Consider the following 22694-nt stretch of genomic DNA (forward strand, 5'->3'; position numbering starts at 1 on the left):
GCATTTCCACTATTGGAGCATGTAATGTTGCATTCATTAATGGAACACACTGTTCAGTTCCTAACCATAGGACTTTAGATTCATTTGTGACTAGTTTCATCACTCCTCCTAAAGTGAAAGAACATCCCCTCTGGGGACTATTGAATCACTTCCCAATGTCTCGGTATTGTCAGCATGAGCTTAGTGTAGAATTGTTAGCTTGTGGGAGAAAAGGACTTGATTACAACTACTTTCTCCTCTGCCACCTAAATCCAAATTACATGAATATCCTAATATGGGCCCTGAACAAACAAGATTCCTACTGGCAGCTTACTCCTTTCAACAGAATGACCAACGTAGACTAATTTTATGACTGGACTTTCCAACATCTTATGGTGTCATCAAATGAGAACTGCAAACAACTAATAGGGGTACCAGAACTGCAGTACCAATTATGGCAAGGTGGGGAGTTTGTTAAACCTGTATGCATGTGCCCCCATCTAGGGTCTGCCTGCACACTGTAAGGAATTGGCAGTCATTTTCTATTGAACGCCTCTTGGAACTGATGGAAGCAAGTTGGAACCTGTAGTTTCACACATCAAATTCTAACGCTAACCCAAATTTCATTGGGAAGGAGCAGATTTCCCTACCCAAATGCAACTTGATGAGCAAGTCTAAACTTCATATCCCATCAGTAAATCTACAATGAATGGGCTGAACAGGTTTCTCTTAAAGCCTCCTTTGCCTGCCTTCTTGTTGCCTTACCTAATTTACAGGACATCTAAACATAACTTGGGTGTCCCATTTTTCCAGTGAGCATGTGCATATCAACAAATTGCAGTATGGGCTAATCTGGTCATGCTGCTTTAGTATATATGCAACTATATGCTTTTCTTTTGAAAAGTACTGGCAGGCAGACAAACCCTATGCCTGCGGGGAGGGTGTAAAATAAACCAGTGTTGTGTAATTGGCACTTAAAGGAATGTGTTCTAAACTGACTTAAATAAGATAATGGTACTGGAAAGAAGGTTAGTAGGATGTAACTGACACACATACAGAACCGGAGGGAAGGGGGAACCTCTTGCCTTCTAAATGCTGCATTACAGCTCCCATCCCTGACCATTTGTGATCCTGGCTGGGGCTTATGGGAGTTTGGAAATGCCATATTTGTATGATCACAAGTTCCGCAGCACAGCATAGAAAGAAACCAAACTTAGTACTAAGGAATCAACAACATACAGAGATTTTTTCAAAAAGCAAAACAAGAATGACAAAGCTGATTTAAAAATATTAAATGGCATATTTAGATTGGTTTTTTTTATAAATCTAATGTGCTATTGATTTCTGCATCTTAATGTTTGTTGAATTGAAATAGTGATAATTAATCCTGTGCATAGGCATTCCTGTAAGCTTCAACCCTATAAATACCCTATGCTCTGGCAAGTAGGCAGACCTCTCTTACCTATGTATTTTATGTATATAACAGGTGTTACTACTTTTAAGAGATTATTTTTACTGCATAATCAAGCCATATATTTTGATAAGCTGTATAAAACTTCTGCGACTTTTAAGATTCCCATCCAGCTGCAGTCTTCAGTATTAAGCCAAAAGCTAGCTACTGCCTACAGAACTGATGGTGGTGAGTGCGTGCCTTGTGCAATAGCTATGAGTAGAATGCAATCACTTCCCTTTCCTATTTGACTTTAGAAATTCTGTGCATTTCCTACCACCACCACCACCACATTCCTGAATAACATACATGCATGAGCTGTTTGTGGTTTTCTGGCTGAACTGTAATACTATACATTTCCTTTCTTTGGGGAAAGTTGAATAAAACAGAAAAACCGAATCAGGAAAGTACTTCCTGCCTTTCGGGGGGGGGGGAGTTTCAGCTCAAATGTTCTAGACTAGGTGTGGGGAACATTTGACCCTCCAGACATTGCTGAACTACAAACCTGATAAACTCCAGCAAGCACAGCCAATGGCCAAAGATGATGGGAGTTGTAGTTCAGCAACATCTGGAGAGCCAAAGGTTCTGACACCTGGTCTAGACAGTGAGCTGTTTTTATGAGGGATTCTGCTATGTCGGAATACCATCACACAGATCTGAACAAATGCAGGTCACTAAATGGCACTGCAAATGAATGCTGTGTCCAAGACGGCTTAAACTATGCCCTTTGATTTTATGCAGGCTCTCTTTGCTTGAGAACCGCATTTACAGCCACAATGGGATGGCTTTCAATTTTAGGTTAAATAGAATTCTGCCTTTTATATCAGCTAATTAAAGTTTCTGGTCACTTCCCCCTAAGCTATACCTTCAGCTGCATCAGCGCTTTTTTCAACAAATGACATGTATAAGGATAAGTCTACTCAATATGAGCCTAGTTTTTGACTATATTCATGCAATCATGGCCATGTGTAGGTTGCTGAGGCTAGACCCATGAAAAGTTGGCAAGAATTCCCTGACTCCCAAGTCATACCGTTTGTCAATTAACTCCACTTCCCCTCAGATGGATGTTTAACAGATGCACAAACAATTTTGATTTCCTATATGAGGGTGGTCCAACATGCAGCCCAGGGGTTGCATGCACCCCTCAAGGCCATTTTCGACAGCCTTTGGCAGTGTTCAGGACCTCTTAAAGTGGCTCAAGTAGCTAGCTTTTTTTTCTTGTTGCTGTGAGACACACAAGAAAACAAACGGCAAAGGCGCTTGTCTCTCTCATCCCCTTCAAGGCCAAACGGGCCAGCCCTCCCCCGCTGCATCCTCTAACCTTGCCCAGGATTGCTCTGTGTATATATAAGAGACAATAGAATAATGTATTAACAGGAGAGAAGTATTTTCCACACACTGATAATGAACAACTGGATACCTCCACATATTTGCTTAACTCTTGCACTGCATTTTGACCACAAATGGAGTTACAATCCTGTTTTGCGGATCATAGCCTAGCACACTGATTCAGTGCATACTAACTCGGGAGTAGGTCCCATTATGCTTATACTTAAATATACTAATGGTGTATATTAAATAATATTAGCTATATTGCAAATACTTAAGTAACAATATAAAAATTTGATTCACTCTGGAGCCTCTGGTTTCTGTGTCAAAGTACTCTTGCCACACACTTTGGGAGGTGGAATGTGAATTGTACAGTTAGTAGGAGTGATTGTCTAGATTTGTGTTAGTCTAGTGTAATAGCCTTCTATATTAAGATCTGCTACAATTTGAATCTTAAGAAAATTTTATTTGGGTTGGTGGCTATGGTCAGTCCTGCACTCCTTCCTACTGCTCAGTTCCGTAAACTCCACAGCAGACCCCTGCTTGGTATAATGTGCACCTGAATGACATTTTTTCATACTTTTGACTTGATTTGTGGCATACTTGCCCAAAAGAATGGTCACCACTTAGTATTCAACTTACGAAGACCACTAAAACCATGTGTCAGTAGAAGTGATTTTACCAAAGCAGCTGCAAGTAACAGTTATTGGAATTTGTGGATATAATTCCCTTAATTCTGCATACGGTGATCGCCAGCCTTTGAGCATCTGCAGGCAAACACTGTAAACTACTTTGCCCCAAAATGTCTGGATGGAGTTGTTTAGTTGGTATGAAGATGTGGACACTGGCTAGGATAGGATGGAGTCCCCCTTACAGTAGCAGCTAGCTGTGTCTCCAGGTAGCTGCTTAGTCGGGCACCAATACGATTGTCATGCAGCTTCTGTGCTATCGCTGTTGATCTTCCCTCTTCACCTTCAAGGCCTCAAAGCTTCCTGCCCACAAACAACAGATCAGGGCTGACATCTGTTGCAGCCGTTCTCTCAGCGCCCCTGCCCTGGACTGCAGCTCTGCAATTATTCTTGTTTTCAAAGCCCCCAGCCCTCATTTCACGGATGGGAACACAACAAGCCTGCAGGCAATTTGAGACCCCATCTGTTCTGGAGTGTTTTTCTCTTGTGTCGTGCCTGAGGATACAGCTTGTTTGTTTTTCTCTGTCCCGCTCTTATCCTCCAAGACACAAAATATGCGTACGTTGCTGTGGCAATGCACAAGTATGAGCAGTAACGGGAGAAAAGAGGGCAGAAAAATCAGGCCAAGTACACATGTTGAGATTTTATGTTTGGCTGTCTATAGTCTGTTCTAGAATCAGGTGTCCTTTCTCAGTATTTGCTCATCTGTTGCTCTTGGGTTCTTAGGCGATTTTATCTGCCTAAACCTGGATCCCTGCCTCCAGTAGTGTTTTTCGTGCCCTTTCCTTCAGTGGTCTCCTGGTCAAGAGACTAAAAAGGTCTATATCATCTTCACTTCATCAATTCTGCATCAGGCGATTCCAGACCACACACTTCAGCCCTCATTCTTAAAATGTAGCATTTGAGTTACTTTCATGGGAAGGGTTTGATACTACATAAAAACACAGTAAAACTAGTACGGGCCCTTGTATTCATAGATTGCAGGAATTTCTCAACACATCTTGACAGGCTGGGTGGGTGGTTTTTTATGATGAAATACATGTGCTTCAGAATTGTTAATGCCAAATAACCCCCGGGACCTTATGAAGAAGGGCAGGCAAGAAATTGAATTAATACCTTACTTTGTATGCATAAGCAGGGAAGCCCATAGTGTGTTGTCACTCTGTGGCTGCTGTAAATTCCTCACAACTCTTCCACCCGTCACAGCCAGAAGGGAGGTTGCTGGCATGGTCAGTTACCTGGAGGTTAAAATGAAAGAGTGAAAAACTAGGTTCTTAGTTACTTCAACTCCCAATTGCTTTGGTAGATTTGTTTATGCTACAGCTGAAGAAAACAGAAAGCTTGCTACTGTGCGGCAAATGCCTCCTATTGTGTCTAATCATTTACATAGTGGTTTTTGCAGATATGCCAGTATTTTTCAGGCTGTCAGTGTTCAACTGCTAAAATGGAAAAAATAAGAAGAGGTTAGATCCTGTTAACTTTTCAGATGTAAAACCAACAACTTAAACTAAATGCAAGTTTCAGTAGCAAAAAAGTACCATAGCCATTTGAAAAATAAAAATAAAGTCTTAATCCTGCATTTCCTGAGAGAACTTACTGCAGCCCTTGGGAGACTCTGTGTCTCTTCTATAAGAGAACACTCGTTACACAAAAGAGCATCTCAGGAACTTTTGTTTATAAGAAGGCAAGCTGAAAAGCATTTCCTGAAGGTGATCTATTTTTCCTATATATGGTTTATCTAACATTTTCTGTATATGTTTTATAACTTGGCATCACAGAGCTGCAGAGTTGGAAGGGACCTCAAGGGTCATCTAGTCCAACCCCCTGCAATGCAGGAATCCTGATCATAGCTGTCCCTTGGTTGGCTCAAACCACCAAACTTCTGGCTGGCAACCACCAGCCATTCTTCAAACCAGTTTGTGCGTAAGAGCAGAGTTATGTTTCAATGAGACCCTATGCCAAACACCCACTTCTCCCACACTAGACATCAGAGGTGTCTAGTTTATATGCCACTTTCCCACAGCAAACTGTCCAAAGTGGCTCCCAGTATTACTCAATTATAAAAAGGCAAAACATTTTTTGTCAAGGGTGCATTGTCCACATGATTTAAGGTGTATCAACAATAAGGTACAGAAACTTGATTTAAAAATAAAAAGAGCTGGGCTTTTCAGAATGCTGCAGTTTACGCCAAATGATATATTCTGAGCTTTTCCAGAATTTGCAAGTACATAGAGTCCTGTGTTTGCTCTGTGCTATTGCCAGATTCTAATTTATTGCAAAAATGAGTAATGATAAAAAGCAGGGTGATCAGATTCCTCAAAGGAATCCTCGTGGAGGAGCATCCCTGGGGATAAGGGGAACACTTAGTGATTTGTGTAGATAGGAAAAGAGACTACTAGGAGTTTCAACGGGGCAGCTACAATTGGCTTTGAAGCATGGAGGGGACAGGGATTTGGGAAGAGCAAATTATGTACAAGTATCAAAAGGAAAACTTGAGTAACTGGGATGAACACATCAGATGCTGCATCTCCAATCTTAAGAAGCCTAATTGCAATGAGTGAACAAGTTATCTGTTTCTGAATCTATTTGTGTGCTAAAGCAAAAATATTGTGTGAAACTAAACTTTAATAGGTGTAAAAAGTCAACATTATAGTATAATGAAGTACATATTTTTATTGTCTCCATATGAAACGTAACTTGCAAGTTTCGAAACTCTAATTTAAAATTATTTAAATGCTAAAGATTTGAGTTTTAACTTGGAACCATAGGCATTAGAATTTGTCTTTCTAGCAACCTGGTTTTATTGGACCACTGTTCTGCCATGTGGTTATTTGGTATGGGATGCCATGGTCAGAATGCTAACTCAGTGTCAACGGTTTGTGCTGTGCTGCTGCCACAAGCCAACCTTGGAACACACATAGTTGTGTGTGTAACTCTATGGGTTGTATCCAATTGGTGTCCTTACACAAAAGCTTTTACTGCTAAAGAAAGGCAAGGTAACAATCTTAGATTACAAAACATTTCTGTGGTTAAATATTCCTTTCTGAAAAGCGAGTTCTGTATAATTTTTCAGAAGTATAAACATTATAGTATAAACATCAAGATTATTGTGCTTATCTCCTATCGCTCTTGAACCTCTGTAAAGAACTATTTATAGAAAGGGGTATTCTCTTCAACAGGAGTATTTATTCACTTATTTCAACTAAATCACATGAAACAGCCTAATCGCAAATGCAAACACCAGTGGCTCTTCATTTCCAGGTCTTTTCTCAGTCTGGCAATAAGTGTCATGCTATTCACAATGCTATCATACATATAGATACACCGACTCGATCGAGTATCTGATGTGGTTGGACTCTGATCCCATCCAGTATGCTAAACATTAATGAATGCAAAGTTTTACTCCTACTGTAGTAATTACATAAACTCATTTGCTCAAGATAGCAGCACTTTGCAGAGGCAGCTGCAACAAAAGCCACAAAGATTGTTTACCTTGGAATAACTAAAGCACATTGCTAAACGTGAGTACATAATACCTAATGAATTTGTAGAAGAGCAGATCTCTCATTCAATGTTACTTCAGAGATCATATTTAAATACCTCTAATGAGAATAGGTTTCAGATGTCTGTTTAGAGATTTTTAGCAAGTATGGTTTTCAGCTACCAAAATTACGGCCTATGTTTTAAGATTCTGCTTTAAAAATGATGACTGAAAACTGCATAATAACAAACAGTTCACACTACATTCCTTCTGTTAATGAATGTTATACTGTTCCTCATTACCAGCCATTGTCCAGATCTATTCCATTGTTAATAGAGGTTATTTTTCTTTTGAGTGTGAGTTATTTCATATGTGCATCTATCTATATAGATATCTTAATTTCTATAGTTTAAATAGAACCTTGCAATTTCATTTTAAGGCAAGTGTTTGTTTTTGAGGGAGGCACTTATTTACAGAAAACACTTGTGAATATCATAATATGTAACAATCCTACAAGTTTCTTACTGAGCATGTGTTGAAAGTTGTGGTTGATTGCGGCCACACATATACAGGTAGGAATGAAAACTGATGTTATGATGCAAGAATTCGCATGATGTTACAAGCAGAATTCTAAAGTGTTTCAGGTGAAATGGGGAGAGATGCAATAAAAGCATCTTTGTTTAGTCAGATGCTATTCTAACGAGTGCTCTTCTAAAACGTTCAGCTTAAGTATTTGGTTTGATGTGTTGTGACCATTACTTCACACTGATAATTCAACATATCTGATACAAGTATAATAAATGTTAGAATTGTTTGCATGATTTAGAAAGTGCATATTCTTTCTTTCCCTTAAAAAACAGCTTGTATGCCTGAGCCTTACACTTGCTGTTTTGTATATGTGTTAGCTTAACGTTAGCTCATGTGTGCAATCTTTGAAGATGGATCTACTTTTGTTTTAAAAGTGTGAAAAACACGTATTGGAAATAGCTTTCTTTTTGATATGTTTTCTCTCCTTATGAGATTGTACCCTTTCCTGTTGGTAAACTTTGGGCATGATTCATTGTGCATGATTCATTTGCATCATGGGCACAGCCCATCTCTCCCTGTGTCAAATCAATTTGTACAAAAATAAGGCACCTTCTTCATAAAACCAATATAAGTTTCTATCATTTCTATAAGATAGCTTTAAACACAAATATTGTTTGTCCATAATCTAGCCTAAATTGATCTTCTTTAATCTCTTTATTTTCGTTAAAAGAATTGCGCACATGTTTGGCTTACTGGATCATGTCTCTTGTTGAATCTTTGCAGCACCTGTTGAAAAAAATATAATTTATTGTGTTTTGTTCCTGTTAACAGCACAGAAAGAGGAACGTAAGAATGAGGATAAGCCAGCTGAATCTTCAGTAGCATCAAAGAAAATGGTTGTGTCAACTACTGCAGCTTCTCAACCCACTTCTGCAGTGTCTACCCAAAGCAGAAATCCACCCTTAAAGAAACCCTCTACGTTTACTAGTTCTAAGCATCCAATTAAATACTCTGCCGCAGGTTTCAAAGGGGTGATACCTAAGAAATCTTCACTTTCAACTGGTCCACCTACATCAAGCAATGTGTCATCATCAAAGCCTTCACCTTTGTCCTATGGTACATCCTCAGTTTATAAAAAAACAATTTCCTCTTCAAGCATTGGTGGAGGACTCAGGAAGCCCATGGTGTCCTCTGCTTCTTCAACAACTTCCTCAGCTACACAAGCAAAATCTGCAAGTGCTAGTCCATCACAGCCTAACTCTCAGATTCGCCAAAATATACGGAGATCCCTTAAGGAGATATTGTGGAAAAGGTAGGCACTAAGTGCACTTGCTCTGTGCAAATAATCTGTATAGTTTAGGATAATCATTAGTTGTAATGCTGCGTGAACAGTGATATTCATCTCTTCTCACCTTTCATAGCACTTTAGATAATGTATCTGAAATAAGTTTAGTGCTAAAATAGTTGTGAATATTTTTGACTGAGAAGGAAATACCTTAGTAAATGTCAACATTTCTTGAAGGTTTTAAACAAGAATAGAAGGCCCCAAAGGCAATCTTACTTTCTTGAAAACTACATTTTAAAAACAAAACAAAACATGGTATTCGCAAAACAGATAAGCACTGTCCAATATAAATGCATGTGCTCATCACCAGTTTTCCCAAACTATCATTAGTACTTTAAGCAGCAGAACAATCCTCCTGAGTACATGATATTCAGAGGATGTTGTTGCAGCAGTGGATAGTGGGAATCAAAGAAGGAAAATTCATCCTTGAATTAAGTAGGCCATTTTTGAGACTTAAGTCATAGAAGATTCTTCCTGCATATAGGTAGATCAAGCTACTTAGCAGTACTGTCATTTTTGACTCCCTTTTCTTTCTTTCCTAACTCTTTCTTTTGGCAGAGTAAATGATAGTGATGATCTGGCTATGACAGAGAGTGAGGTGGGAAAGATTGCACTGAACATTGAAAAGGAGATGTTTAATTTATTCCAGGCTACAGACAATCGGTATAAGAGTAAATATCGCAGCATTATGTTCAATCTGAAGGACCCTAAAAATCAGGTTTGTATGAAAGCGAATGAATGACTTCTCTACAGCCTTTTTTTTAAGCCTTTGATTTGACTGCATCATTTATTGTATAGCTCTTTTTGTAAACTGCTTTGAGTTTTCTTTACAATCAAGAGGATTGTAAATTTTATTGGGGTAGGGGGCTTTGGAAGCATGAATGGCTAAAACTAACAAGCTTGGGGCTTTTTGGTTTAGAAAAGAGGCAAGGGAATATGATAGAGATATATAAAATTCTGCATGTGGAGAAAATGCCTGTGGAACGCTCAGTCCCATCTATTGTTTGTGCCCATTCCTGATACAGACGTGCTTCAAATTATGTTATAGACTCTTAATATTTTGCTAACCTGGCAATATTTTTTTAAAAATGTATTTTAAATATTTCATTCTATTTACACTTAAGACCTTTTAGAAGGAATTCATGAACTGGATGACAGCATTTGCTTGCCTATTGGAAGATTCTCATTTGCTAGTTGTGTAAGTAGTTACTGCTCACCTCGAATCACTCCTCTCTCTTTAGGGACTTTTCCATCGTGTTCTTAGGGAAGACCTTCCTTTGTCAAGGCTTGTAAGAATGAAGCCGGAAGAACTCGTATCCAAAGAGCTATCTACATGGAAAGAAAAGCCAGCCAAAGCAGTAAGCAATAAAATTTTGTGCTGTTTATTATGTTAAAGGGAAGTTTTCCTTCTGCACATATGCTTTCCCTCTACACATAACTGTGGCCTTATGGGAAGTCTTGCTATGGGAAGTCTTGCTTCTCTCCTCTTGCATTCTGGGAAGTCTCGCTTATAATCTTCTCTCTGTTTCTGCACACACTGTACGAACCTGTTCCAAACACCAAGACATTCCCTCCTTGCTCAGTTCATCTTAAGTTCATGATGACCTGTTCTCAGTGCATAGCTGACCACATCTACGGAACTCGATTGTTATATGTTATGATCAATCATTAGTAATTGTTTTATGCTATATTAATCTTTAGTTACAAATTAATTAGGAGGCTTCATGCCTGTCTAGTCCCAACCTCGTTTCCCAGCCTTTAATCTACCAGTGATTAATGTTCACATGTAATTCCCACCCCTCACATGTAATTCCCACCTTGCATTTGCATTAACCAATAGGCAATGAGTTTCTTTGTGTTTGTATCAACCAATCAACCACAAGTACACCTGTGGCAATGCTTTGTGATATTCAATAAAAGAGAGTTCCCGGGACTTCCCCGGCAGACGCCTCTCACATGACACCTACTACTCGTCTCCCGTGATTTTCATTCCTACATTATGTAAGGATGGTTGATGAGCAATTCTAGCTGATGTGGTAATTGACTACAGATTAATGATTAAAGTCTAGTTCACTGACTGTGTGTGTGTATACAAATCACATTATTGTTTTCATAGGTAATGGCAGCTAGACGTAAATCTTTTGAAAACAAGAAATCTGCTGTAAAACAAGAACCCATCCCAGATGCTAATATGGAAGATTCCCCACCAGTGTCTGATTCAGATGTAAGTATAAGCCACTCATGGCACTGGTTTACAATTAATTATATAGACCATTTACCAAAATTTAGTTCTTTACATGAAGATATTGTATAATTTAAAATGTCATGTTTTAAGATCTCAAGTATAGTTTATCTGCTTGCTTGCCTTTTTTTTATTTTAGCGGGCACAATCCAGTAATGCTCTATAGCAGCTTACACACACGCTGCACAATTCCTGCAGTACTCTATACTTATCGTGAGGTACATGTACACAGTATTGATTATTATGATTATTATATTAAATTTGTATACTGCCCTTCATCAAAAGATCTCAGGATGGTTCACAGCATAAAATAAAACCACAACGAATATGATGAAAACAAGAACAAACCAAACCAATAGCCCACCCACCACTGTACACTATAGTACACTGCCTATTACCTGGAATGTTGCTTTGGCATGGTTCCTATTGCAAAGAGACCAATGATAAACAGGCAACCCCTTATTTGTGCGTGGCTGTGTTTTGGGTCATTGTGCATGAGAGCGGAGCACACACAAGCTTGTTCCCACCCCGTTTTCCTGCCACTTCTGAGTCACCACAATGCACACATGTGTGAATGTCAATCGGTTGTTGCCCGTACATTAATTAATTTGGCCAAGACAGGGGTCCAGCACACTTTCTGTTTCCCCACTTGGGTGCTGTCGAAACTTGTGGTGCCAGTAATGAATTTACGCAAACCTTATAAGGATCTCTTTCTGCATATGAGCTTGCATTTGTTGAAAGGTCAAGTTAAGTTAGATTTTAGTAGTATCAATTGCTTTATTTTTTGGAGCTGTGGATGTTTGGTTTAAAATCTGTGCATATCTACAGGAATTTGCATGTGTATAGTTGAAATGAGCCTGATACCAGCAAATCATACCATTGCCTCAATTCCTTTTTAGGAGCAGCAAGAGGCAGATCGAGCAGCTCCTGAGAAAAGCAGCGCTCCAATTCTTGATGTTTTCAGCAGTATGTTACAGGACACAACAAGTCAACACAGAGCCCATCTTTTTGACCTGAACTGCAAAATCTGTACAGGTATGCACATGGATTACCAAGGCTGTGTGAACACCCACGTGGTAGAAATGCAAAGCAGAAATTTAAATTACCATATCAATTTTGTTCTGAGTAAACCCAAATCTGGCCGGAGCCTCAATTATACAAATGGCCAGACTTTCTTCTTGCAGTAAAATAAACTTTTTGCTTCTATAAAACAGCAACAAGCAAGAAGTGATTTCCCTGTCTCCAAGGGAAATAGAGCAACATGTCCATGAAATGACACAGACTCACAATGTTACATGTTACCTTTTTTTACCATTTAGGTCAGATGTCAGCATCTGATGAAGAACCAGCTTCAAAGAAACTAAAATCGTCCTCTGTTAAGAAGGCGGAACCAAAGCCAGAAATGAAGTCAAAATTTGAAAGCTCGACACCAACAGATGAAGTGGAGGCTGCAAAAGAAGAGGAAATGGAGACTGCTGCAGAACCTGTTGTTGAATCTGTAGCTGAAGTAGTTCCTCAGCCAAGCATAGAAAAAGCTTACATTCCTTTAACACAAGGACAAAGCAATCCATTATCTTCTCTACCCAATGAGAGCTCTCTCTACCCCACATCTTATGCTGGCGGTGTTATCACTACTGTGACAGTCTCTGGGAAGGATCCCAGAACAGCCATGAGCACTTTGTCAACCTCTGCTTCTACTGTGACTTCTGCATTGCATCCCAACCCGGCATCTGACAAAAGTTCTGTAGGGGAAAGTAAACCAGAAATATCCAGAAATACTGTAGCAGCTCCAAAATCAATATTAACGAAGCCATCCTCATCATCGGACCCAAGATACTTGGCAGCTCAAACATCACTAAACGTTAGGTATGTGTGTGTGTGTCAGTCTGCAAGAGGGTCACTATGCCTGTGGTATTGTGCAAAGGGGACCATGCAACCCAATGGTGTGTGTGTATCTAGGTGCAGGGGGAGCCTTCAGATTCCTTCTAAGGAAGAAAGCTTCCCAGAGTGAGTAAAATGGGGGGCAGGGTGGGTGGGCAAGTTAATGGGCATAGCTAGGTTTCCCCCCCCCCTCCCAGCAGGTAGCTCCTTGCTGTCCCCCAATTGTGCAAGGAGGAGAAAAGCTCAGACCAAACACCCTTGCTGCCATTGCTCTGCAAGTACTCTGATGCTAAGTGACAGTGAGGGATCATTCTTTGCCTCTCCTCAAGATGTGAAGGAGAGATAACTAGTGCTAATCTCGCAGAAGCCACTAGGAGGAAAGGACAGGAAAGCCATGAACAGGAGGATTTTTTACTACCACTGCATACTTTGAAGATTTGCCAAGATGTATTTTCTCATGTAGCACGCTTCTCAACCTCTAGTAGCAGTGATGCACAGGAGGAGCCAGTGTTTGTAAGAACTGGGGAACATGGGGTCACACACTGCCTTCACTCAAGGCAGGTTTATGAACTTCAGTGTCTCTCCATGCTTGACCCACTCTTTCATGCAAAAGAGAATCAGTCACAAGTCTCACAATATCAACTCAATCCCTAATAATAACAGGAATTCTATTCATGGGTTAGCAAATTAATGGTCCGTCTTTTGTGATCACTAGCCTTCCACTGAATGTGCTGGAAGTCTTAAAATTTGATTTCTAGCCCATTAATTTAATTTACTAAAAGTATATTAGATAAGATTTAGGATCATTTGATGTGGAATTTGAAAAATGTTTGGGTTGCCTGGGATGGAGGGGCATTTGTAGAGATACAATTTGTAGAGCCACACTTGACACAATTCTCCCTCCTGGGTTTTCTGTTTTGCAGTATGTCGGAGATACGGTCCCCTCAAGAAGGAGATACGTCCGTCTTTCTCTCTCGCCTTAACACCATATGGAAAGGCTTTATCAACATGCAAAGCGTGGCCAAGTTTGTCACCAAAGCTTACCCTGTCTCTGGATCCTTTGACTACCTCAGTGAGGTGCGACTTTGAAGTGCTTGTGCTTTCTTTGTAAACTATATCTAAAATCATATTTCTAACTAAATTTGCTTTGCGGTAAGAGGTTAGCTATATAATATGTTATCATGTTTACTCAACGTGATAGCTTGAAAGCTAAGCAAATTGCCCTATTAACATTTTCAAATTTCATTTAGGTCTGAGTTTTAATAACTCACTGTTCAGACAGTGGCCTGACTGCAAATAATGTAGCAGTGTAGCATAAGAAATCGGACATAGATAATGTGTACATTGACTTGGCAACCATTTCATGCGGGGATTCTGTTCCCAGCCCCTGCGTGTGTCAGTGGAACACAGATAAGCAGCCCCTGCTCCATTATGTCCCCATTCTGTCTTCTACTGGGTCCACGGTGATCGTGCGTCAATTGGATGCACCTAAAATGGTCACCGCCTCTATTATATAGGACAGCAATTTATTTTAAAAATAATAAAATAGTATTGGTGATCTGTAAGTACAATGGTACCTCGTGTTACATACCGTCCCCCTTACGAATGCTTCAGGTTGCGCGCTCTGCTAACCCGGAAGTAGATGCCCCTTATTGTGAGCTTTGCCCTGGGATGTGAGCGGAAGTCGCACTCCGGTGGCGCGGCAACAGCGGGAGGTGCTATTAGCGAAAGCACGCCTCATGTTATGAGCGGTTTCCGGTTACGAACGGACCTCTGGAATGAATTAAGTTTGTAACTGGAGGTACCACTGTAAGGGGAAAATAGTAGCACTGAAATGGCATGCTGGATATTCCATTTTTAGTATTAATACTTCATATCAGTAACTGATAAGGCACTGTTTATCATTTTCTGTTAATCACACTCTTGATTTTCATTTTGATCTGATGGTGAGAAGCAGTGATCTGTAATAACTGAACACACAGTGAACAGTAACCAGGAAGTGTGACACTGTTAACTAAGTGATGATTGCCACTGTCATGGGATGACTGCAATATTCAGTGAGCTCCCAGTTTCCTGTATTAAACCCAAAAAAGAAACATAGGAAGGAAGTTTGGTGTAGTTGATTATCAAGTGTCAAACCAACAACTGCAAACTGTTCATAAATTCCATTATTTGAGGAAAAGCCACCTTGTTTCTTGCATACATTCAAATTGCTCTGCTTTGTGTAAGAACTGGTGGGAGGGTGGGGAGTAGAACAGTAGCTGAAACAGCTGTATATCTTTCCTGTGTATTCAACCTTTTTTTTAGCCTACGTGTGCTCCTTTTATGGTCAATATGAACAGGGTGCTTGGAATTTTGATTCCTGTGCACCAACAAATTCTGTTAGTGGAATTAGTGTATCTTTCTTCCTGTGTTTTGAAGCAGGGATAGGAAGACTCCTAAACTTACGGATGTAAGAATAACCCTTTTCCTCCTAGTTTGGAAAACAAGTATGTTACGATCTTAGGCTCAGTGGGCTATGAATATGATATAGTAGCAATGTTTATATGCTGAATTCTGAGACAAACTGTGGTTAATGCAAACAAATAGAAATATGTTTGCCCCTTCAACTAGAGATAAGACAGCTTTATAAATATAAACACATTGTGCCTCAACAGCATGTTTTAGTGACAATTAAATTTTTACTCTATGAAAATAGGCTAGGAATGTTTTGTCACAATTTTCAAAATAATTATCTATTTAAGAACCTTTTGTAGCTTTAATGTGCAAAAGTATTACTTCTTTATGTAAAAGCTATCTCTCACAGTGCTCAGGTGTTACTGTCTGAGCCTAATATGAGAGGGAGCAAGCCTCAGGTTCTTAGCACACCAATAGCCAGCCTTTCCAGCTCATTTTCCTTGTACAAAAAGTCATGTTTGACCCATACAAATACTGCGTTCATCAGTTCCCAAGATCTTGTGGCACCTATCCCCCTTGATGTGGACAGAGCATGTAAATAAAAGCAACATCCTACTACAGTGTCAGACATATTTCTTCATTCCCAGATAAGAAACTATAGTAGGGGTACCCAAGGGTGAGATGTGCTCCCTCTCATACCAGATTCAGAAAGGAACATATGAACAACCTCAAAATGAGCTGTGGTTTGTGGAATTAAAAGAGGGACTGTTTTCTGCTAGCAGTTTGAAAATGGAAGTGGAAGGATAAACAGAATTGTGAACATAATGGCCATAGCTACAGTAAAATCACAGTATACCGTATTTTTCCATGTATAAGACTAGGCTTTAAAAAAAAAAGTCAAAAATAAGGGGGCGTCTTATACACGGATAGTGCCAAGGGTGGACTGGTGATTGGTTGTTGCTGCAAAAATAGGGGGCTTCTTATACTTTGCCCTCAAACTGCCCTCTTCTCACATTATGTAATGCTTCTTATCTAGGATTTACCTGATACAATTCATATTGGAGGGAGGATCTCACCGAAGACAGTATGGGATTATATTGGCAAACTGAAATCATCTGTGTCAAAGGTACTTTTAAAAAATCCTGTTTGGGTAATGGTGAAAGAAATGAACTTTATTTGAAATACAGTAATAATTGTGGATGGGATCCAGTGAACTATACAACTAAGTTCTTCTACCCAAGGGAGGAAGACACTGCTGGCTTGAATTTATGGTACAGCAGCAACTCCTAATGTTTTTCACACGACTTTTGAAATGTGAAGGAGACTTCTTTTTTAAACATGGCATGCAGGCCTATTCATCAAAATAGAAAGATAAAATTGTTCCTACCCACCTGCACCTCAGCAGCAGTTTGGATTCTTGTCAGTAATTTGCATCTGAAATTCTTTAAGACAAGCAAAATACTATAATGGCTTTTCGTGCTGGCTATTACTTCCCTTCCGTATACTCTCACCACTTCTTCCCTGCCCCAACCAGTTCTGTGTTAGTAACATTTCAATTTCCAGCACAGCATAAATTATCACTGACTTCCTGTGAACCATCATAGTAAGAATCCTTACTAGATCTAACCCTAAAAGTGTTTTAATAACAAAAAAATTCAGCAACCTTAAATAATGTAAAGTAAAATTATATTGATAATTAATTTTACATAATCTTTGCTTATTTGATGGCAGTGAAATAAGGCATTTTTTAAAGCTGCACCATCTTTTGGATCACCAACATAACTCCATATTTACTACTGCAGACCCTGCAATCAGTGTCTGAGGCCCTTCTTCATGTGCTCCTCCAAGAGAGGTCCAGATAAGTGGCCACACGAGAGCGGACCCTTTCTGCAGTGGCTCCCTGTTTGTGGAATGCTATCCCCAGGAAGGCTAACCTGGTGCCTTCATTACCTATCTTTAAGTGCCAGGCAAAAACATTCCTCTTTTCCCAGGCCTTTGGCTAATTAGACAATTTATGGCTTTTAAAACTGTATGTGGAGGGTGTGTGTTATTGTTTCCGTTTGTTATTATGGTATGCATTTTTGTAAACTACCTTGTGATCCTTAGATGAAGGATGGTATAGAAATTGAATAAGAATAATTCTGAAATTATTACTTCGAAAGTGAAGTGCATTGATGCCATGTTGCCCTCGCTTGCTATTTATTTAGCAATAGGTTGGTATTTTTCCTTTATATTTTTGTATTATAGGAACTATGTTTGATCCGCTTCCATCCTGCAACAGAAGAGGAGGTGCCTTCCTACATTTCTCTGTACTCCTATTTTAGCAGTCGTGGCCGATTTGGTGTTGTTGCTAATAACAACAGACATGTCAAGGACCTCTATTTGATTCCTCTCAGTGCAAAGGATCCTATTCCATCCAAACTTTTACCCTTTGAGGGACCAGGTAAGCAATGAATTGTAGGAAACCCAAATACTGCTGCCCTTCTATGTTACAACTATAAATACCATACCAGACATCATTCATAAAACACACTTCAGTTGGATAAATGTAGAAAGGAAAAGCACTATATACCAGTCGATTGCGGTATGTCCCTGGTCGATTGCGGGATCATGCCCCCTCCCCCCAAAGCTCAACAACTTTGATGCTTTCCCAACAAAAGCTCAACAACTCTGGTCAATCCAATGGGTAGCTCACTGCCATTTTTTAATAGATCACAGTCTACTGGAAGTTCGACGTGCCTGCTATATAAAAATCATAGTTTGGGAAATTGGGGGACATAACCACAAGAACTTTGATCTTTTAAAAAGGCACAGGGAGGTTAGTTAAGTTTTAAAATATTGGTATGCAACATGAAATGCTCCAAATGAGCAGAAGTGATCAGCATCTTTGAACAGAAGCAAACACAGAAAGCCCACGGAACATCATTGACGTTGAAAGGTAAGATTGTCATTTCCAGACTATATTATAGGTGTGCTTGAACTCCTACAATCAAAAACTCACAAGATCTCAAGATTTCAGCACTGAGCTCACCCAGTGGTGTGAGGAATGTCCCAAGGAACTCAAGCTGTCATAGCTGAAAGAGACACACACATAAATAAGGTGTAGTTACACACTAGTCCATCAGCTGTCTTGACACTGATAGATTCATTGCCCCAGGGAAGAGAACCACAGTCTCTGTCTTATTTCTAGAGGGAATGCTGTTTTTTTTTATCTAAAACAGTTTTTAATCAAACAGATACGGCATACTAATTAGTCAGAACTGATTAGAAATAAGGTTTATTTCAATACTATATTCCTGAGCTTCTGCACTCTTAAAGAGATCACCCTGCTATTTATGTATGTTGTCCTTCTGAATAAATAACCAACACAATACTGCACATATGCTTGTAAGGAAATTCTCTTCGGCTCCAGGATAAATCAGAAGAAATTTCCATTTTGACTGGAAAAAAAGACTTTCATCCAGTCTCTTTAGTTTGTGGCAAACAAGCTGGGTAGGGGAGAGAAAATTGAGGTTTTCTCTTTTTGTATCTAAAGTAGTATTTGTTGTAACTTTGAATCTTGAACTTCAACCCCTTTCCATTTGTGTATATTGCTGAGGATTCTCAGGAAAAGTCTAGGGCACATACTCAGTTTACAGGCCTGTTAGGCATAGCTGTCAGCCTGTTGGAACTGAGATTACAACTTAGAAGTTGTAAAAATCTGACACTTCCCCACAACTGTGCATTTCATGGTTTGGTTATGGCAAACTAATTTCCTTGAAACCGTACCAGTCATTTAAGGAACTCCTCATAAGCTTTTGATAAACCCAAGCATCCCTAGAGCGCCATCTGAAAACCATACTAACATAGGGCACACTCTAAAATCCTATAAAAAAAGAACCTTATTTCAAACTACTTGAATCTGGAAAAAGAACCACTATTTCAAAATATGGACTGCCTGAAGCATCCACATTGCTCTTGATTCTGAAGGCCTAGTTAAATGTTCTGGGGAAGAGAAGTCTTCTAATAGGGTTGTGACAACTCAGAAGGCATGTGAAATTTGTTTGAAAGCACCCCCATCATAATCCTCCTTGATGACAGCATACACATACTTCTACCAGCAGAGGTTTTTTTTTAAAAAAAGCCATAATTTCCTATGTGTGTTTTGAGGTGAGTCATATACATGAAGCCTATTAGAACCTTTTCAGATAAGTTGTCTCAGTTCTCGGTGTATGCGGACATGTACGGGGAGAGGTATAAAATCTGCTATCCATATATTTTAATGAAATTTACTGCTCTTATTACATTATCTTAATAAAATGTATTTTGTGCAAAGTGGTCATTGTCTCTTTCAATTCAGATGTTTTAGTGGCTGCAACCATGTATTGGACTCGGTCTAGTTAGTAAAATAAGTCTTATTTTATAGTGACACCTACTAGGCTGCTAAAAATGTTATTCACACACATAGTTGAGACATATTCTGTATCACAGGATCAATTCTGGCTTTCAGGCTGTTGCTTTACCAGGCTGGGACAAAATATTTTAACAGAACAAATATCCTAAAGCATTTCGGTATTAGTAGGTATCATTTATTCAGTAGAGACTACAATATGCTTGACAGTATAATCCTCTACATATCTACTTAGAAGTTAATCCTCTTCAATTTCATAGGACTTACCTAGGACTAAGTTTGGTTTACAGAGGTTGTAGGTAAAATGGTTGTGACATACCTAGTGGTGATCATAAATAGTAGAGCTGGAGTACATCATGTGAATTCCTCTTCTGTGCCTGGACCATTAGATGACTGTGCTGCATGGCAGACTTCTATTCTACAAGAAGTCACTTCAGCTGATGTCAAAACCAAGAAAGAAAAAGAAAACATAATTTGTACTGGAACTGAAACATGTTAATGTCACTAAACTTTAGGAGTTAAAAGTTGTAATTAGTTAACCATTCTGTGTTTGGTGAAATAAGCTTCATTGCTACCTGCTTTTTCTTCTCAATTAGTAATGGGGAATGGAAATATGGGAAATGGATCAGAATGGCTGTCCCAGCCCCACTCCCCGCGAGGAAATCTGCAGTGATATTGTTCCAATCTACATGAATTATCACAGCTCCTCCATCATCAGTCCCATGTGTGTGATTCACATACCTGACACTGCTAAGCAGTAGAATGTCCAAGGAGCACTTGGTCTCTCATCTGACTGTTTCTTTTCCTACACTGACTAATGCAGGGCAGGGGAGGTGGGATAACCTAGGTGGATCCTTCAAGTATATGGCCCATGCCAGTGCCACAATTGCAACAAGCATGCCTTCTTGGAATCAGGTTCTATTCACTAAAAACCTTTTCAGCACTTGCAGACATTTATGCTGAAACTTGATGAAGATTTTCTATTTTGTTCCACAGACCATTTTGACTTACATATTTTCAAACACTGCCAGGGTCTCTTTCCCCCCAAGGAAGTTAGCATGTTCTCAAATCTACAAATGAAATCATTGAGTGGTGGAATCAGGAGTGGATATCTGCAGAACTCATCTCCATACACTATTGAAGCTTGGTGTTTCTTTCAGCAAAAGCTTACTATTTTAGTCAATAGGTATTCCCTAGCCCAAAGCTAGAAGAATATTAAAAGAAGAATATTGAGTATCTTGGTAATTGGAAGGAAGATCTTCGCAGTGAAAAAGCACCACTTGTACCTTTGATGCATTATTTATAATACAATACTACGTGCAGTCCGGATCATCAACATGAGACTCTCAGGTGCACATGTGCCTACAAGAGCCTTTCCTGCTTCTGGAATTAAGACTTGAAGAAAGCATTCAATTCTAGTCAACAGAATAGGTTCCTGTGCATGTTTGGCTCCTCATTCTCTCGTGTATGTGTGTGTGTGTGTGTGTGTGTGTGTGTGTGTATCCCCCACAACTTTTCCAATATGCACATTGCTCACTGGCCCAAAATGATTGGTGACTCTAACGAGGAGCAATATTTACAGGGCACCACACCCTTCCACAGCCTTTTTTTTTAATACTGAAATTCATTTTCTGCTTTCCTCAAAAGCAACTATAATAATCATATTGCTTACTAGATAGCTGGCGCTTGTTGGTCAGGCTGAGCACAACTAACATAGAGGGATTGTGTAAACCAGTCTTAGTACTGCTGCCAATTCCAATTATGAATAAGGGACATTACGGAGGATGCTTGGGTTGTGAACGTGATTCGTGCGGGAGGCACGCTCGCAACCTGCAGCGCACACGCGGGTCGCGATTCAGCGCTTCTGCACATTCGCAAAGTGAGATTTAGTGCTTCGCATGCGCAAGCGCCGAAACCCGGAAGTAACCCATTCTGGTACTTCTGGGTTCGGCACGGTGCACAACCTGAAAACACACAGCCTGAAGTGTCTGTAACCCGAGGTATGACTGCATTGAGGTTCAGGTAAAGAAGGCTATAAAAAAGATCACTGAAGTAGCCCTACAGCTGCTTAATGAGCAGCACTGGTTTGCACCTACAGTGGTGACAAATCTTTTATGAAAACTTACTTTATAAAAATTCTTGGTTTTATGTCAAGAAATAAGCGTTCAGGGCTTTTTAAAAGTTTATGGGAGTGATGACATGAATGTCTTAATTTCTTAGAAAAAGTAAGCCTCCATATACGTACTTACCTGAATTCATAATATGGGCAGCAGCAACTAGACAGGAATTGAGAAAGTTTCCCTTAGGGGTCATATTTTTAATATAGTTTACATTCTTTCCTCTGCTTCATATTCAGATCAATCTAGGAATATAGTGTACAGTAAAAAATACTAGTGGTTTTTTAAAAAAAGGTCTAGCTTTAAAAAATAATAATATTTTTAACCTTCCTCCGGAAACAAATGTTGGTATACACTTTTGTAACTAGGCTCTTTTTTAACTAGGCTCTTATAAGAACCTAAGATGAACCTGCTGAATCAGGCCATTGGCCCATCTAGACCAGCATCATGTTCTCAATGGGGCCAACCTGTGAGATGCCTGCAAACTAGACCATGAGCACAACAGCACTGTGCCCACCTTAGATCCCCAGGAACTGGTATTTAGAGCCATAATGCCTCTGACTGGAGGTTGAATAGAGCCATTGAGGCATGTAGGAGCCATTGATAAACTTTAATAAATAAATAGGCTTACATGGTTGCTCATTATGCCTCCACAAAGAGTATAGTCTCTTTGTCACATTATCCCCAATAGTCATTGCTTGTAACCTGGCTTGCTTCATGTTTCCATTATCCACAGGCTAAACAGCCACGCAGAAGCTGCTTTCTTAAGTAGTGGTTTTAAATTTTATAGGGTTTGTATTTATAAGCTGGTTTATAAAACATTTCTGCCCACCCTTTCTAAATTAACTAGGTTAGTTACTTATATC

At 39.5% G+C, this 22694-nt stretch overlaps 1 protein-coding gene and 1 long non-coding RNA gene across 10 annotated transcripts in view; one reads left to right on the top strand and one right to left on the bottom strand.

The window, feature by feature from the left end:
- The window catches only part of DIDO1 (death inducer-obliterator 1), a 67139-nt gene that overhangs the window by 36119 nt on the left and 8326 nt on the right, over positions 1–22694 (top strand). For 8 of the 9 annotated variants that reach the window (XM_081916583.1, XM_081916578.1, XM_081916577.1 and 5 more), the window contains 9 exons: positions 8288–8768; positions 9360–9519; positions 10043–10159; positions 10918–11025; positions 11943–12078; positions 12363–12909; positions 13848–14001; positions 16358–16447; positions 17569–17764. In XM_081916583.1, coding sequence (XP_081772709.1) covers positions 8288–8768; positions 9360–9519; positions 10043–10159; positions 10918–11025; positions 11943–12078; positions 12363–12909; positions 13848–14001; positions 16358–16447; positions 17569–17764 — 1989 coding nt within the window. Of the gene's footprint in view, positions 1–8287; positions 8769–9359; positions 9520–10042; positions 10160–10917; positions 11026–11942; positions 12079–12362; positions 12910–13847; positions 14002–16357; positions 16448–17568; positions 17765–19264; positions 19433–22694 lie in introns of those variants that run through there. The other variant, XM_081916584.1, reaches the window with a different exon arrangement.
- The window catches only part of LOC309373191, a 49114-nt gene that overhangs the window by 14853 nt on the left and 11567 nt on the right, over positions 1–22694 (bottom strand). Inside the window, exons 3-8 of the long non-coding RNA XR_014169813.1 lie at positions 20031–20148; positions 14502–14697; positions 12356–12491; positions 10019–10130; positions 8197–8277; positions 4564–4685 (exon numbers count right to left, since the gene is read on the bottom strand). This is a non-coding gene — a long non-coding RNA (uncharacterized lncRNA). The remainder of the gene's footprint in view (positions 1–4563; positions 4686–8196; positions 8278–10018; positions 10131–12355; positions 12492–14501; positions 14698–20030; positions 20149–22694) is intronic.

The sequence above is a fragment of the Podarcis melisellensis genome (assembly GCF_964234715.1).
Source record: "Podarcis melisellensis genome assembly, chromosome: 6".
NCBI lineage: Eukaryota > Metazoa > Chordata > Lepidosauria > Squamata > Lacertidae > Podarcis > Podarcis melisellensis.